Source organism: Peromyscus maniculatus, chromosome 3, assembly GCF_049852395.1.
Source record: "Peromyscus maniculatus bairdii isolate BWxNUB_F1_BW_parent chromosome 3, HU_Pman_BW_mat_3.1, whole genome shotgun sequence".
NCBI lineage: Eukaryota > Metazoa > Chordata > Mammalia > Rodentia > Cricetidae > Peromyscus > Peromyscus maniculatus.
In genome coordinates this window covers 69,720,539-69,737,391 of record NC_134854.1, presented here as the reverse complement: position 1 = coordinate 69,737,391, position 16,853 = coordinate 69,720,539, and the positions used below count along the sequence as shown (strand labels likewise).

Below are 16,853 nucleotides of genomic sequence, written 5' to 3'. Positions count from 1 at the left end.
ATGGAAAGCATCTAGGGAAATGTCACCAAGGAGGAAGATAGAAATCAGCCCTCGCCCCATCACCACCAATCTAAGGCAGTATAAGGATAGCCCCACCACCACCACCACCACCACCACCACCACCACCACCACCACCACCACCACCACCACCACCACCACCACCACAACTTTCCTGGCTCCCCAGACCTGCCTTCCCATGGGGCCTGGGTAGGAACTACTATGTTCTGGGTATCCTCCTCATTATTTAAGCCTGCTCCCTAAAAAAGCATTCATTAAATGATTTTCAGTTAAGACCTTCTCAATGTGCTTCTGTCTTGCTTGAATTTACATTTTTTCAGATGCTGAGCCAGCATCATGGTATTCTCTTGCAAATCTCCACTGACACAACACCAGAGCAGGTTTTCATAATAATCACTCTTCCAAACTTTTAAACGTCTCCATTATGCAAGCAGGCAGAAGGTATTTTATGCTTAAACAATATGAAAAACATGCATAACACTGAAACTTGAATGTGCAAACATCTTACTGAAGATCATGTGGGAACAGAAGCTGGTTCACAGAGACAACTGCTACCCATACTGAGGAGAGTAATAAAACCAGGCTGCCTCACACCAGCACAGCAGGAAGGAAGGAAGCTGCCCAAAACGACAAATCCTAACATCAGACAGACTTGGGAGCCAACCAGGATAAATTCCAACTGAGGGACTATTAGGACAATCTGACCACCACTAAGAGAATAACTATGTCAGATTAAACACAACTGACTTAAGAGTCTATCTATGACTTAAAATTATTCTAAAACAATGCTCAGGAGCGGAAGTTGCTGCAGGTAATTACTTTGGAAATGGGCAGATGAAAATCTCCTGTCTAATCTGTGCCTTGGAAAACTTCCTAGTTAATAGACACATTACAGGAAACAAACCTCTGTGACTACTTTAAGTTCTCCAGAAGTGGAGGTTCAAGACAGACACAAGAGACTTCCACATACCTTTACTCCCTATACTAAGACTTCAATGTGAACAACCTCTACACCTATATTCATTTACATAAAACACAAGGGGTTAGATTATCTAAAACTAAGCAGTCAAGCAGAAATCCTAGAAAATATATCGTTTTGTTCCTCTCAAAAAGCATTCAAGGCTTCCGTTTTGATAAATGGCCTCCGAATGTCAGGATTCAGTTAAAAACATGGTCTCCAAGGTGGTGGTGGTGGTGAAAGTAATGAGACTCTGAGGAGACAGGGCCTAGTGAGAAGTCCCAGGAAGGTTCACAGGGGATAGTGGGACATGAGAACAATCCTGGCTCATAATACCAGTGGTTTTACTTGGATGTGCCTCTAACATGATGTGCTTCCTCATCAGAGGCCCAAAGCTAATGGGCCACTCCATAAGGAAATGGAGCCTCTAAAACTATGAGCGAAAAAAACACAACTTCCTATGTTGACTGTCCAAGCACTTCACTGTAGTAATAGAAAACACCAACGGGAAGGACCTTTATCTGGATATAATTTCAAACTGTAGAAAAGCAGTCATGTACCTGCACTGTATGAGAACACACTGACACAGGCACAAATGCAAACCTAAGAGGTAAAAGAGCAAAAATGAACACTAGCTAGAAATGTATAAATAGTCAGGGATTTCTCTTGGACTGAATGTGGCTGTATGTGTAAACATTGTATTTTAAGAAATAGTCTCAAATGCTTCCAGGTGAAACAACGTCTGATTTCAGGGGTTTGCAGACTATTCAGATAAAAACTGATCATCAATCAAGTTGGGTGACAGTACATTGGGTTCAATGTGCTATACCATACATTCACATGTGCCTAAAAGTCTGAATAAGTTAAATATCAATTGGTATAATCAATTTCAGGCAACTATACCCTGTTAAAAACTTAACTCTGTCAGAACCATACAATACATACATGCATACCTCTCCCATCCACCCACACAAATAAGATATATTTCTTCCACAACCTAACAGTCCTTTCTCTAGAATCCTGACTGATGCACTGAATGAGTCAGGAAAGGATAGTCAAACTTATGCTGATCATCCAAGATTCTACTGTAAATAATTCTGTAAACTTCTATAGGCACTTGTTCTTAGACAAAATCAGTACATAATCATAGCATATTTTTTGTTCACTTGCCTCAGCACCTAACACAGACAGCCTGGACACCTCCAGCACTCCTCCTCTAAAAGAAGAGATCCCCCAAAGGCACTCTGAGCTGACATCAGCCATCACCAACTGTTTTCCAATGTGTGTGCAAGTGTGGACTATTAAGCAGTTATGTTCACCTACATTACTAGTTAGGGAAACGAAGTTAAAAATCAATACATATTAAAATTACAAAAATTCCAAATCTCAACAACTGGGCAGGATACACAGCAAAAGGTACTGTGGCATCCAAATGGTTGTGGTGGTGTTCTATATACAGAGAGAAAGCAAGTTCATGCTCCGCACAGCTACCTACAACAAAGCTTGGACTGGGCCCTGGTGAGGCCTGAAGAGACCTCCCATCAGCCCAGCAGTGAGGCTGATGTAGGACAGGGCAGCAAAGGGCCAGCACACTATCTTCAGTAAAGATCTCTGTATCCATCAGATAATCACAGACATCACACTGACACCCTAGGGAAGCCCAAGTGTGCACACACCTGTCCCAGTCCTCATCAGCAGCTCTTCTTCTCCAGGACCGTTCTGCACCAGGCTTGTCAAACTGGTCAAAGTCATCATCTGTGAAGAAGAGTCCACTCAAGTCAGTTTTGTTAAATCAAGGCAGACAAAAAGCAATTAATCAACTAGGATACCAGCTTCCTTAGGAGTCCAGCTTCACCCTCCAGATACAAAGTTCCCCATATAGCACTCAGAAATCTTAAACCATCCTGAAGCATTAGTAAAATATTTTATTTAATAAAATAAAAGCAATCCAAAAATTTATTGAATACTAGGTATGAAAATTCAGTAAAAACAGCATTTTTTAAATTATAACTTTTTTTCTGCACAAAAGGGGTTAAGTGATTTTTTAAAAATTAGAGACTCCTATAATATTAATTTTTCAGCTTTCACATTTTTCTAAATAACAGAAATAGAATGCAAACTATGTAAAAGTTTTCTATTTATTGGCCACATTTTATAAAAAGTAAAAACTGTCAAACTTTAAGGGACAAAATTTTAACTGTATTAACTTGGTATATCCAAAGTTTGACCACTAAGGCCGGGAATCAGAACCGAAGGCAGCAGTGAGTGTTTTGCTTCATATGAAGTCCTAAGTGCATTTACACTCCAAGCACCGCTCACATCTCAACGTGGCAAGAGGCCACTAAGATAGCTCAGAACATCAGAAACAGAGCCCTTATTTTTATTTTATTTAAAAAAAAAAATCAATCTATTATTTACCTCATAAATTTGCTGGAAGTTTAAATTTGACTATATTTTTATAATAGGAAAGGCACTTGATGGTTATTTTTAATGTTAGGAAACAGTAAGAACTGAAATTAAAGTTTTCATGTGAGACATGCTGGGGGGGAGGGGCAATTGCAAAGAAAGAGGCAGCAGTTGTTGCAAAGAAAGGGGCCCAGAACACTTGGGTGACACAAATTCCTATTGCCTAGGGCATCTCTCTAGCTCAGACTGGAAAATTAACCACTAAGGTTCTAACAAAACCATCAATCATATCAACCCTTACCCAAATTAGACTTCTGAGAGAACCTAATAAAAACTGTTTTTAGTGTAGTGGTGCACACTTTTAATCCCAGCATTTGGGAGGCAGAGGCAGGTGGATCTCTGTGAGGTCAGCCCCATCTACATAGTGTGAGTTCCAGGACAGCCAAGGCTACATAGTGAGACATTGTCTCGAAAAAAACAAAACAAATAAAACCTGTTTTTAAAAAATGACTATGTAAAGTCTCTGAGATGATTCTAAGGACAAGTGCCAAATGAAAGACACATATTACAGAAATTGACTACATGTCTGTTCAAAGCTGTGGCAGCAAGGGTCCTCCTGTTCCTCCAAAATCACAGAGCTCCTTGTTCCCTCAATGAGGGCTCGAACCTCTGGTATCTTTCATCCCACCACCAACCTACCTGCTACTGAGGCTCAACTATAGGGGGATATCAGTGGGGAGGGAACCCTTCTCCCACACCAAGACCCACCAGTGGGACACTCCACCCAGATGTCCCTGCTGAAGAGGGAAACAGAAGCTTCCCAACTTGTATGTGACAAGCAGTCAGCAACGGAACCAACAAGCAAAGAACAGTGAGAAACCCAGGGAGAAGGAGTAGGCAAGCCAGCACCCACAGCCACTCCAAGGTATTCTTGGCATCTCAAATGCCCATTTCCAGGGGAAAGGGGGGTGGGTAGAAGTTTCCTTGAGATTGAAATAGTCCATCCTGTGGGGAAAATTCTTAAGTATACAACTCAAAATAGCTTCAGAAAGTCCCTAAAACTGACCAAATTCACTAATCCCCCCCCCAAGAGTAAACAATAAAGACTACTGAGAGTCATTCAGACAAGTCAAACTGCAAATCTTAAAATTAGACCAGACCAGTTACCCTGAAAAGATATGGATCAACTGAGTCACTTGGAAGACACTTTACAACATATTGAGCTGCCTGCAAACTGTAGTGAGCTCCAGGTTCTCAGCTTTTGTGGGCTGTCACCCAGGCTGGGGTGGGTTTGAGTGATGCAGCTGTCTTTGAATTATTTCTGTTCCTGTAAGAAACCTCTTACCCATATTCCTGTTAAGTAACCCCCATAGAACTCAATGGTTCGCCAAGCTGGACTTTGGTCTGTGGTGGGTGAGTGAGTGAGAGAGAGAGAGAGAGAGAGAGAGAGAGAAAGAGAGAGAGAGAGAGAGTTTTCCCTCTCCTCAGGAAGCAAAGAAACAGTAAGGTATCCTTCATACATGGATAGGATGGGATGGGAGGAAGCAGGCAGCAGAAACTACTTGTGAGAAGCTCATAAAAACATTTAAGTAGCCATCACAGTTTATGTTCAAAGAACTAAATGAAACCAGAAGAATCAAAAATGCCACAGCAGCTGGGCGGTTGTGGGGCACGCCTTTAGCCCCAGCACTTGGGAGGTAGAGGCAGGAGGATCTCTGTGAGTTCGAGGCCAGCCTGGTCTACCAAGTGAGTTCCAGGAAAGGCGCAAAACTGCAGAGAAACCCTGTCTCGGAAAAAAAAAAAAAATGCCACAGCAAAGGACAGATAAAGAAGCAAACCAGTACAAAACCAAATAAATCTTGAAATTAAAACTAACAGGAGGATGGGAAAGATGGCTCAGCAGGGATAAAGGTGCGTGTCTCTGGCCCTGAAGATCAGAGTTCAATCCCCAGAAGCCACGGAAAGGTGGAGGGGCAGGTCAATTGCCAAAGTTTGAGGCCAGCCAAAGATACGAAGTTCTAGGACAGCCAGGGTTACAGTGTGAGACTCTATCTCAAACAAACAAAATTCATTTACAGGGGTCATAAAAGCAGATTCAAGCTGGTAAAATAGAAAGTAACATCAAATGACCACTACTGGAGAAAATTTGGACCATCACTATCCCATGAATATAAACACAAAAGAAATAACAGAAAGGGGCCGGGCAGTGGTGGTGCACGCCTTTAATCCCAGCACTTGGGAGGCAGACGCAGGCGGGTCTCTGTGAGTTCGAGGCCAGTCTGGGCTACCAAGTGAGTCCCAGGAAAGGTGCAAAGCTACACAGAGAAACCTTGTCTCGAAAAACCAAAAAAAAAAAAAAAAAAAAAGAAAGAAAGAAAAGAAAAGAAATAACAGAAAGAGGGTACAAAGGAGCAAGAAAAATACCTGAAGACATAGCTAAAAATTTGCCCCTAATTTTTTAAAATTGGCCTTCCTATCTAGAAAAGTACAACTAATTTACAACACAATAAAAAGAAACACACATACCAATTAAAATGTCCCAAAGGCAAAGAGAAAATCTGGAAAGCAGAGGAGGCCTCATCACTACAAGGTAACCACAGACAATGTGGCTCATCATGAGAACCAGGAGCTGGGGTTGCAGTAGGATAACAGAACTTGAAGTGCCTTTTCTCCTGGAAAACTATCCTTCACAGAGATGAAAACAACATGCACAAAAAAAACCACAAACAAGATCTCTGTGGCTAGCAGATCCACAGTAATTGAACTATGTACTACAAAACAATATGTGAAAATAACTCCCTGTTACCGTTTTTTGAAATAAGATGGAAATGATTTCAAGTTGAGGTAATACTGGACATTAAGAGGACACTAAATCAATGCCTGGTGTCCTTGTGAGGAAAAGGAGATTTGGACATAAGACATACACAGGAGAAAGGACCATGTAAGGCCAAACAGTGAGGCTTCTAGACAAGTACTACCAGAACTGGAAGAGTATGGTATCCAGAGTAGGGACCTTCCAGTCTCCTCACTGTAAATCTGTTTCCATCAGGCTACTCACTTGTGCTACTTAAATATGCAGATTTATGCCTTTCAGATGAATCAGGGGGGGTGCTTATCCTTTGTCTGCCATTCCCTGTACTCTCTTCCTGGATGTGCACGTGGTTAGGTACATACACTTCATGGTATCCCACAGATCCTACAGGCTTTTTCCCCCTTCTCTATTAAATGGATACTCTCACAGACCTCGACATTTGTTCAGTCTCCTACTGAACTGCCCAGAGATTATGTCAGAGATTGTACTTTTTAGCTCTAGAACTATCCCTTGCTTCCTCTTTGTAATTTATCTTTATTGCTCTGTCCCATTTCTGAGCACGCTGTTCTCCAGAATTCTTTCAGTGTATGCTTGTTCATTTGTTTTGGTTTCTTCTTTTGTGGCCTAGGATTTCTTAAAGCAATTTGAGTGTTTAAGACAGTTACTTCAAAGTGTTTCTGGGCCTTCTAGTGGGTGGTTTCTATTTCTTTTCCTCCTGGAAATAGGTCATACTTTCCTGGGTTCTTTGTACAAACTGATTTTTTTCATTTAAAACTATGTATCTTAAATACTGCAACAGAGTAACAATTAATCTCTCCCATGGCCATGGTTGCTGCTATTACTCATGAAGGCTGTCATCCACTAAATGACTTCTAAACCATTTCTGCAAAGACTATTCTATCCCTTTTTAATGTGTGTATTGAAATCCCTACCCACTCAGTGACCCAACAGAGTTATCTTTAAATACCTCAATACAAGGGAAGGGAAAATTCACCAACACTGCATGGCCATGATAAAAATGAAATAAAGTGAATCTGAATCAATACTCCACAAAAGCACAAAAAGAAAGTCTTTATTCCTGGGCTAGGCAAACATTCTTTCATGTAACAGCAAAAGCAAAACCAATGGAAGACCTGACAAGCTGGACACCATCAGAACCTACAGCATCTACTCCCCTAAAGGCACAATTCAGCAAATGAAAACAAGCCAGACAGAGCTCTTTTTTTCCCTGTGCACTATTCCACTAAACTGTAGAACCTGAGTATGCCCAAGCATAACAGTGGGTAGCCCGGACCTCATTCACCATGTTCAGCATGAACAGTACTGTGTGTGGAATGGAGCCCTAACTTGGGGGTTGTCAGAATTAAAAGGAAGTACTGATGTTACAGAGTGACTATTTAAATCAGTACAATCTACAAGTCGAACTATCTTTGAATTTTACAAAGACAAGAGTGAGGAGCTAGTGAAGAGCCAGGGTATGTATGCCACCCTCTCAGCTCACCGATGTGTCCACCATAAGTGCATGACTGTGCTTGCATTCCTGGGAGGTTAGAAGTTGAAGTTGAAAGTTCTGACTCCTTAAACACACATGGTTGGTTTTTCAAATAACCAGCCTCCATTCCCACAGCTATGGAAACCCCTCTCCACTCATTTCATTAGCATAAAAAGATAATAAATTCCAAGAGTTTTAAGAACTCTGTGCATAGGAACCATAAACAAAAGCCCAAGACTTCCTTTCATCATACTACAATTAGTGCCCATCAAAAATCTTGACTACTAGAACCTCAGAATGTGCCCTTATTTAGAAATAGCAAAGAATTTGCAAATATAATTCATTCAGATAAAATCATTTTTATTAGAGTGGGCTCCAAAACCAGACAACCCATTCTTATACACCTGAAACAAACAATACCGAGCTTGAAGTTATTTGTGTACCAGTGCTCCCAACAGTGTCTCTCTAGTAAACAAAAGGTGGACATTCAAGTACAGTCAGAGAAAACGTGTTTTATACACACAAGAGAGGATCGTGTAATTGTTTAAAAGGAAGGAAAGTCTGCAACTGCAGAGATGGCTCGGTGGCTAACGTACTTGCCATGCAAGCATGAGGACCTGATTTTGGATCCCCAGCTTCCAACATAAAAGCTAGGCCCAGCAGCATCCATCCTGTTAGATGCCTAGAGCTTGATAGTCAGCCAATCTAGCCAATCAAAGAGCTCCGAGTTCAGTGAGAGGCTCTGTCCCAAACAAACAAACAAATAAAGTGGGGAGTGACTAAGGCATCAATATCGACCTCTAGCCTCCACACACATATACATGTACACATTGGAGGGTGGGAGCAACTCTGTCGTGTGCTATAACATGGATACCTTGAAGGCATTGTATTCAGTGGAATAGTTCTAGCTCAAAATCTTTAGAAGCAAACTAAGTGCCCTGAAACCTGTTTCTGTTCTTATATTTTCTCCACTCATCTTCCATGTCTTCAGGTTAGAGATAAATTATTTTTAAAATTCCAGTTTGTATGCCAGTTTATACCAGTCATGAAGAACACAAATAAGGGAAGACAATATGCCTTAGTCCAGATGTTACAAGAACAGGGAGTGCCCAATAAAACAACTGGGACATCCCTGCTTCGATGCTGTAAGTCTAAATCCCACACTAGCTAGCTCATTCTAACAAGCACACCTAAAGGCCTCTTGCTGGGTGATGCAGGTTTCTAACACATGATAAATGACACCTACAATGAGCACAAACAACTTGAACTTACTTTTCTCATCAAACCATCTTCCAGACCTTGGGGTTACCTTAAGGCCGAGGTCTAGTAATTGTCAATCTATGAGTCAGCAAACTTTGGCCATGGGACAAGTAGCAGTGATATATGTTTATTTAAATTTAGCAACAACCCATTCATGTAAGCAAACATTAACTGGAATAAAGCACTATTGTCCAGGACAGCAGTCCGGTTATAAGGCCAGGGCCTTAATCTGTAATCACACAATCCAGAAAGTGCCCTTTAAAGTAACTTACATATTGAAAGGATTACCTTCCAAGGTGGTCATGTAAACAAGATATTTCCACATATGAAAAACTATACTCAAGGACTGGGAAGATGTCTTAGTTGATGAAGTGTCTGCCACATAAGCATAAAGACTGTTCAGATCCCCAACACCCACACAAAATTGGACCAGAAGGTTTTGAATCTGTAACCCCAGTGCTAGGGGATGGGAGGAAGGTCAAATCCCTCGAGTTCACTGGCCGGCCAGCCTAGCTCAATCAAATGGATGAGTTCCATGTTCAGTGAGATCATTTCCCAAAAAAGGTGGCGAAGTGATACATAAACCACTGTCCTCCACGCACATGCACACAGGTGTACACACTCACATGAACACATACATAACACACATGGGGGAGTGACAAACACCCTTACTGTCACTGTCAAATTTTCACGTGCTAGAGACAGTGGAACAGAACCTGTCTGGTCACTGAAGCAACATTAAATTGACAATAACTACCAACTGCCAGAATCAACTTTCCTTGAACCCTGGAATCTTTAAAAAAAAAAAAATAAATAAATAAATAAATAAATAAATAAAATAAATAAATAAAAAAATTGGAGCTTCAAAAAGAAAAAAGCTACTAAACTGCAGCATGCAGTGCTGTGAATTCCCTTACCAGAACCACAAACCCATTCCCCAGCTCAGCAGCAAAAGGGTATGCATGCAATGTTCCAAGGGCTTCCAGAGACGAACAGTGCTGTTCACATCCTCAAAGCACCTGACTATGCACTGAGTGAGGCCTGCCCTTGGATCTCTGAGGTAAACTGAGAGGCTGCCTTTATTTTACTCTCTTGGAGCTCAGAGCTAAAGTAGCAATCCAGGCAGTAGTGGTCCAAAGCAACTGTGACCAACTGTAGACAGAGGAAACAATACACCTACCAAAAAGCCTGGAAAAGAGGAGGCTGCGGGTGAGGAAAAGATTTTGAAGAGCACTGATGTATAATTGGGAATGAAGAGCACCTTCTGTATGTCCAGGTCTAGATATACTCAGAAGATTTACGTCTCTGGCTGCTGGTGGGGCTCTGGTAAGCAGGAGGTAGAGTAAGGCAGAGTTACAGATGGCCTAGTGAACACTGAAGTATTTCATCTACTGCCAATTTTCAAAAGCAGAGTGTGCTTTTTATTATTTGGGTTCCAGAAATGTAAGAAAATATTTCAGTTCACTAGCTGAGCACTAAGATGACAGGTGGAGACATAAGTAACAAACAAAAAGATCAGTCTCTGTGAAATCAGTTTGGAAAAGTTATTCTAAAAAAACAGACAAATCACAAGTAATAAGCAGCCAGGGGAGTAGATACATCATAAAATTTCCCAAATTACTTCATTATAACATTCAAAATGACCTGTTTTCAGTCCCCAAACTGAGTCATTTTTTTAAAAAGTACTGACATTATACACTCGAAGTAGCTAAAGGAAAAAATATTAAAAAAAAAAAAAAAAGAACAAAGACTTAGGGAAGCTAACACCACCATCCAGAGTATCAGAACATGCACTGAAGAGTGACTGAGAAGACAAAGCGAGCAAGACTAGAGAAATGGCCCCAAATTTCCAGATTAGATGAGCCTACATAGGAACTCCATGAACTCCAGCAGGACGAACTCAAGAGATCCAGACCAACAATGGTAGACATATAAGACCAAACGCTCTCAAAACCAAAGCCAAAGAAGGTTTTGAAATCCCCAAGTGACCTCTCACATACAAAGGGACCTTGGTTATATTTAATTCTATTTTTTTTTTTTTTTTTTTGGTTTTTCAAGACAGGGTTTCTCTGTGTAACTTTGCACCTTTTTCCTGGAACTCACTCTGTAGCCCAGGCTGGCCTCAAAATCACAGAGATCCACCTGCCTCTGCCTCCCAAGTGCTGGGGATTAAAGGCATGCACCACCACCGCCCTGCCGTAATTCTATTTCTAATCAGAGCCCAGAATGCAGTAAAATGAAATACTTAACATGCAGAAAGAGAAGGAAAGACTAAGCCAAAAATTCTGTATCTGATAAACTACCCTTCAAAAATTAATGAGGCTGGAGAGGCTGAAGAAATGGCTTCAGCAGTTAAGAGTTTATTGCTCTTGCAGAGGACTGGAGTTTGATTCTCAGCACCCACACTGGGCAGTCTGCAACCATTCTTGTTTCAGGGGCATCAAATGCCTCTGGCCTTCACAGGTACCTTCAGTTATATACATATATACACACACACACACACACACACACACACATACATAATTAAAAAATCAATCTTAAAAATAACTAGGCATGGTGACACACATGCCTTTAATCCCAGCACTAGAAGACAGAGGCAGGCAGACCTCTGAATTCAAGAGGCTAGCCAAAGCTTCACAATACGCTATTTCAAAGTCCTTTCCACTCCCCAATTTCTTTTTGATGAAACTAAAATTTTAAAGGAGGACCTAGAGATTGCTCAGCAGTTAAAGGCTGCTCTTCCAGAAGACCCTGGTTCGGTTCCCATGACTTGCATGGTGGCTCACATAAATCTGTCCATAACTCCAGTTCTAGGGAGTCTGATATCCTGGGCCTTCTAGACTCCTCACCAATGTAGGCAAAACATCCATACACATAAAATAAAAATCTTTAAAAAAGGTTTAAAAAAATGTTGAGGATTAGCCAGGCAGTGGTGGTACACGCCTTTAATCCTAGTACTTGGGAGGCAGAGGTAGGCGGATCTCTGTGAGTTCGAGTCCAGCCTGATCTACAGAGTGAGATCCAGGACAGGCTCCAAAGCTACATAGAGAAACCCTGTCTCGAAACCCCCCCCAAAAAAAACAAAACAAAACAAAAAAAAGCCGGGCGGCGGTGCACGCCTTTAATCCCAGCACTCAGGAGGCAGAGCCACGTGGATCTCTGTGAGTTCAAGGCCAGCCTGGGCTACCAAGTGAGATCCAGGAAAGGCGCAAAGCTACACAGAGAAACCCTGTCTCGAAAAACCAAAAAAAAAAAAAAAAAAAAAAAAGTTGAGGATTAAGCTGTCACTCACCACCTAACAATCGGCACACAGAAATCAATGTATTCCAGACTTCCTACCCAAAGGGAGCATGATCGGAACTATGAATGCTCAGCGCCTCTCAGACTAACAACATGCACTGTCAACACTGCTTTCTGAGCACATTTACAGTTAGCTAGGCTGTTTCAGAGTTTAAATGCTTAAATTCATTTTTTAAGTTTACTTATTTATTGTGGGTACATGTCACCACTCACATGAGGTCACAGAACAACTTGGAGTCAGTTCTCTCCTTCCACCAGTTGAGTTTCAGGGATGGAACTCATGTTGTCAGAGCTGGCATCAAGTGCCTTTGCCCAATGAACCATCTTGATAACCCATTAAATTCAATTTTGAGTCGTATTTGGTACTGGGACATATGTAAGTCATAAACTGGCTGTGTATAGTGGTATACCCCTTTAAACCCAGCAGTTAAAGGCAGAGGTAGACAGACTCTCTCTGAGTTCAAGGTCAGCTTGCTCTACATAATGAGTTCCAGGACAGCCAGGGCTACACAGAGAGACACTGCCTCAAAAAACAATAAAAGTAAGTTGTGTGACTCAAGGAACATCAAAATGTGGATAAATGTTGATGCTGGGCTTATTATATTAGGTGTATCTGGAAATTCTTGATTCAATCTTTTTCTTCAGTAAGATCTACCCAAGAAACAAAATTTTATTTTCCTCGCCTATAAAAATCAGTGTGTTTAAAGTCCAAGAATACTGTTTAATTATGAGACAAGGCACTCATCCTAACCCAGCTCATGAACTGTTTTATGAACTGTTAAGTCTTCATGTACAAATCAGCTTGGAGGATTTTTGTTAAAATTTATGTTCCAACTTTTCATTTTGACTTTGTATTTTATATTACAAAGCAAGCACTAGATCTTGAAATTTATTATTTACTCTACAATATGTGTCCTTAAAAGCCTGCTTCTACATTTATGATACTCACCAATGTCCAATATTCTCTTAACCATCAAGACCCTCATGCTTCTCCCACCCTTACTTGCAACAGCAAATATCTTTACAGAACTGCCATCTAAAGTTAAAGGCATGCTGCATTCCTATAAGCGCCTAAGTTTCACACTGACATAACTGCACTTCTGTAATTATCTATTTTGGCCACCTAGAGATTCTATTAGTTTCGGCTCCATTCTAGACACTGAAATACCACCATCATCACCATCCCACCACCTGACCCTTGAAAACATGAACCGCTTACAATACATGAGATGATTTTAAACTGACAATTCTGGGATATTTAATGGATTTAGTTCAATAACCAAGTTAGATTAGGCCACAATCACGTTTTGTTGAGGGAGGGAGTAAAGACGGGCTCACTATGCAACCCAGGGTGGCCTCAAACTCACAACCCTTCCACCTCGATTTCCCAAATGCTGGTATTACAAGCTCATACCAGGTAACACAGTCTTCTAATGTAATGGAACAGAAATCTGAAAGCTTAGCACACAGCACCCACTAGAACCAGCCATGAAATCTGTGCAAGTCCTTCATCACGATGCCAATGTGAACGGGAGCTGTAACTATAAAGTCTGAAAGCCACTGTGCTGGGTAATACAATAAACTGAGGTACCAAGGAAGTAACCTAGATACAAAGAAGGTATTACCTACAATGTAAATATTCCCAATGTAATGGTTTTGTTGGTTATACAGCAAACATACGCATCTAGTGGACAAAAGTAAGAACATAGCATTTTTTTTGTCCAGATTTACTACGGAAACATTTCAATCTCTAATTCATTTGTCAAATATTTGTTGAACACATGCTATGGACCAGGAACTTGGGGTGCATGGTAATGCAGGCAGACATGCTTGTTCTCACAGGTCTTACAAGTTACTCAGAGGGCAAAAAAAAGGGCAGAAAATTACAGATTAAGATTAACAGATAAACGTTCAAGGGAAAACAGGAGTGCTACTAGATGGAAAGGGAAGCACAGAAGGGAAACACATATAAGCCAATGATTTCTCTGGTGAGGCCTCCTCACTCAGGAGGCTGAACCTGCTGAATCAGGATGGACAGCCCTACAAGAAAGAGGGCAGAAAGAGTGCGCGCAAGTGGGAGTGAGGAGCCCAGGCAGTTCTGGGGCTGCAGGGATGATGAGTACCAGGGACCAATTCATGCAGAACTGTTGGGGTTGAGTCTAAGAAATGTGAACGCTGGCAGGGTAATAAAATGCAAGAAAAATTCCAAACTTCCAGAAAACCTATCTAGCCCTCTAAAACTACAACCCTCAAACTTTCGGGCCTAAAAATTAATACATAGCTACCAAATCTTGTTTATGTGGCTATTTACAAGTATTTACTATTTTAAAACGTAATGAGAAACTTAAAAGAACACACAAGCACACAGTCCCTAAGCCATCAATGTCAGGTCTTCATATGCCACCAAGACTCTGGAAGGCCTCAATGCACACTAGTGAAAAACAAATGGAAAATTAAAATATCTTCATCTTTCACTTAAGACAGCTTTGATAAGGGTTTCCATAACATCGGGACTCACATATAAAACTTCAATTTTTACCTTCTCTATTCAAGGCAGATAAAACGTAAACATTTAACTAGAAAGCCTCAGATTCGTATGTTTAAAAAATAAATCATCTATGTAAGCTGGCAATGACACAGACCATACCACATCCTCTCCAGAAACGACATTCTGGCATGTCGCCTCTGACGTTTTGTTTTTGCGTTTGTCATACAAATACTTCGATATTTGGGCCAGAATCCCTAAGCGGGGTTGCTTTAATATGCCCGCCCATCTGGAAGCATCACAAACCGCCTCTGGAAGATGCAGTGTCCAAGTTCAACTGTCTATAGCAAGCTGGTGGCAAATGCTTTTGTTGTCCACACTTTACCCGGGGGTCTCCTTTTATCCAAGTCCTGAAACGTCATTTTAAAGTACTGCTTCACCTTTTTCAAAACCACTCTCATTCAACAAAACGTGGTTTTATTTCAAACTGGCTCGTCTTTCCCTACCGTTTACAATGGTCAAACAAACACCCACGAAACCGGTTCCGTCGCTAAACCTTTGTACCCTGTCTTCATCCCTGGCAAGCATGGAGCCACTCACGGGTTTTCCTCAGATGACAATGGGTTTATTTAGAGCACTCTAATAAGCCGCGGAATTTCTCTTGCAATCTGACTGGGCGGCTCGCCGCTACCCAGGGAGAATCTTCCAGGGAGGCCAGAAATCGCCAGGGCCGCCCGCCGCCCGACCCCGTCACGGGCTCGCCGCACACCTCGCGGCGCCGCCGCCACGAGCCTAACGCTCCGCGCTCCCGGCCTGGTCGGCACAGGCAGGCCCAGGACGGCTCCGGCTGCGGCGGGGCGACACCAAGGCCCGACACAAAGGCTGCCCGGCCCACGGCGCCAAGCGCGGCCCACGTACCTCCAGCGCCTGCTCCTCCGCCCGCGCCCAGAGCCGCCGCCATGGTGGTCCCCGGGCCCGGCCTTCAGCCGTCCCCCGAGCCTCTGGCGGCCGACGGCGCTGGTGCGGGCCGGGGAGGCGGGGGAGCGGCGAGGGCCGGAGCCCGCGAGCGAGCAGAGGCGAGGCCCGCGCGTCGCGGTCCGCAGCGGCCTCTCGCCTCCGCAGGACGAAAACAACACTACGGCAACATGGCCGCGCCGCAGTGCACGCCGGGAGGAAGGCGGGCGGAAGAGCTGGCCGGCGGCGGGCGGGCGCCCGAGATCCCCGGAGCCCGACCGGGCCCGGCGGCGCGCGCTACGGGGACCGGCGCCCAGACGCGGTTTCCGCCGGGCGAGAAGGCCGAGGATCCCCACGGGAGGAACGTGGCCGGCCGCCCGCCGTAAGTCACACCGGAGGCTGTCATAAGTCGCCTTGCAGCAGTCGGCAACGGCTGCGCTTTACGACGGCCTCCCCCGCCGGCGCCGGCGGAGGAGCTGGAGCGCGGCCCGCGCTGGTAACGGCCCAGTCCGGCTTCCGCGCGACCAGGGACGGTGCGCGCGGGAACGCCGCGCTCGCGCACGCGCACGCGCGCGTCGGCGCCCGCAGGCTGAGACGGGAAACCTGTGGAGCTCAGCCAGAGGAGCTGGGGTGTGTGTGGCCGTCCGTGGTCCTGGGCGCTGGGACGAGGCGGGACTGGGAACCGCAGCCTCGCTACACCGACTCCTGAGCATCCCAAGAAGCGTCCAGGCCTGACGCCTTAAAAGGGAGGTGTCAGGGCAGAAGTGAGCTGGGAAAGCTAAGGGGCAGCGCAGGTGGGCTCCCGGAGAGGCCAGGATGGAGGCTGGTCACTGCGCGGTGAGCCTTCCGGACAGAGAGGCAAGTATTAGTCGACCTTCACGGGAAGTCATGGGGCCTGAGAGAATGTCCCCTATGAACTTCAACTTTTGTTTCATTGAAGTTTTTCTTCATAAAATGTTGAAGAAGATAAACATTTCTGATTTTATAAGTAATGAATAAATAATGTTCAGTTAAGAAACAGAAAAAAAGCCAGGCGGTGGTGGCGCACGCCTTTAATCCCAGCACTCGGGAGGCAGAGGCAGGCAGATCTCTGTGAGTTCGAGGCCAGCCTGGTCTACAGAGTGAGTTCCAGGAAAGGCGCAAAGCTACACAGAGAAACCCTGTTTCA

The 16,853-nt window shown here is 43.5% G+C and overlaps 1 protein-coding gene across 6 annotated transcripts in view; it reads right to left on the bottom strand.

The window, feature by feature from the left end:
• Rbm33 (RNA binding motif protein 33) overlaps positions 1 to 15,840 on the bottom strand; it is a 110,143-nt gene extending 94,303 nt beyond the window's left edge. For 4 of the 6 annotated variants that reach the window (XM_076566710.1, XM_076566711.1, XM_076566714.1 and 1 more), the window contains exons 1-2: positions 15,650 to 15,839; positions 2,653 to 2,731 (exon numbers count right to left, since the gene is read on the bottom strand). In XM_076566710.1, the coding sequence (XP_076422825.1) occupies positions 2,653 to 2,731; positions 15,650 to 15,692 (122 nt within the window). In that variant the 5' untranslated portion in view covers positions 15,693 to 15,839. Of the gene's footprint in view, positions 1 to 2,652; positions 2,732 to 15,649 lie in introns of all 6 variants that reach the window. The other 2 variants (XM_076566712.1, XM_076566713.1) reach the window with 1 other exon arrangement.
• Positions 15,841 to 16,853: the final 1,013 nt, after the last annotated feature.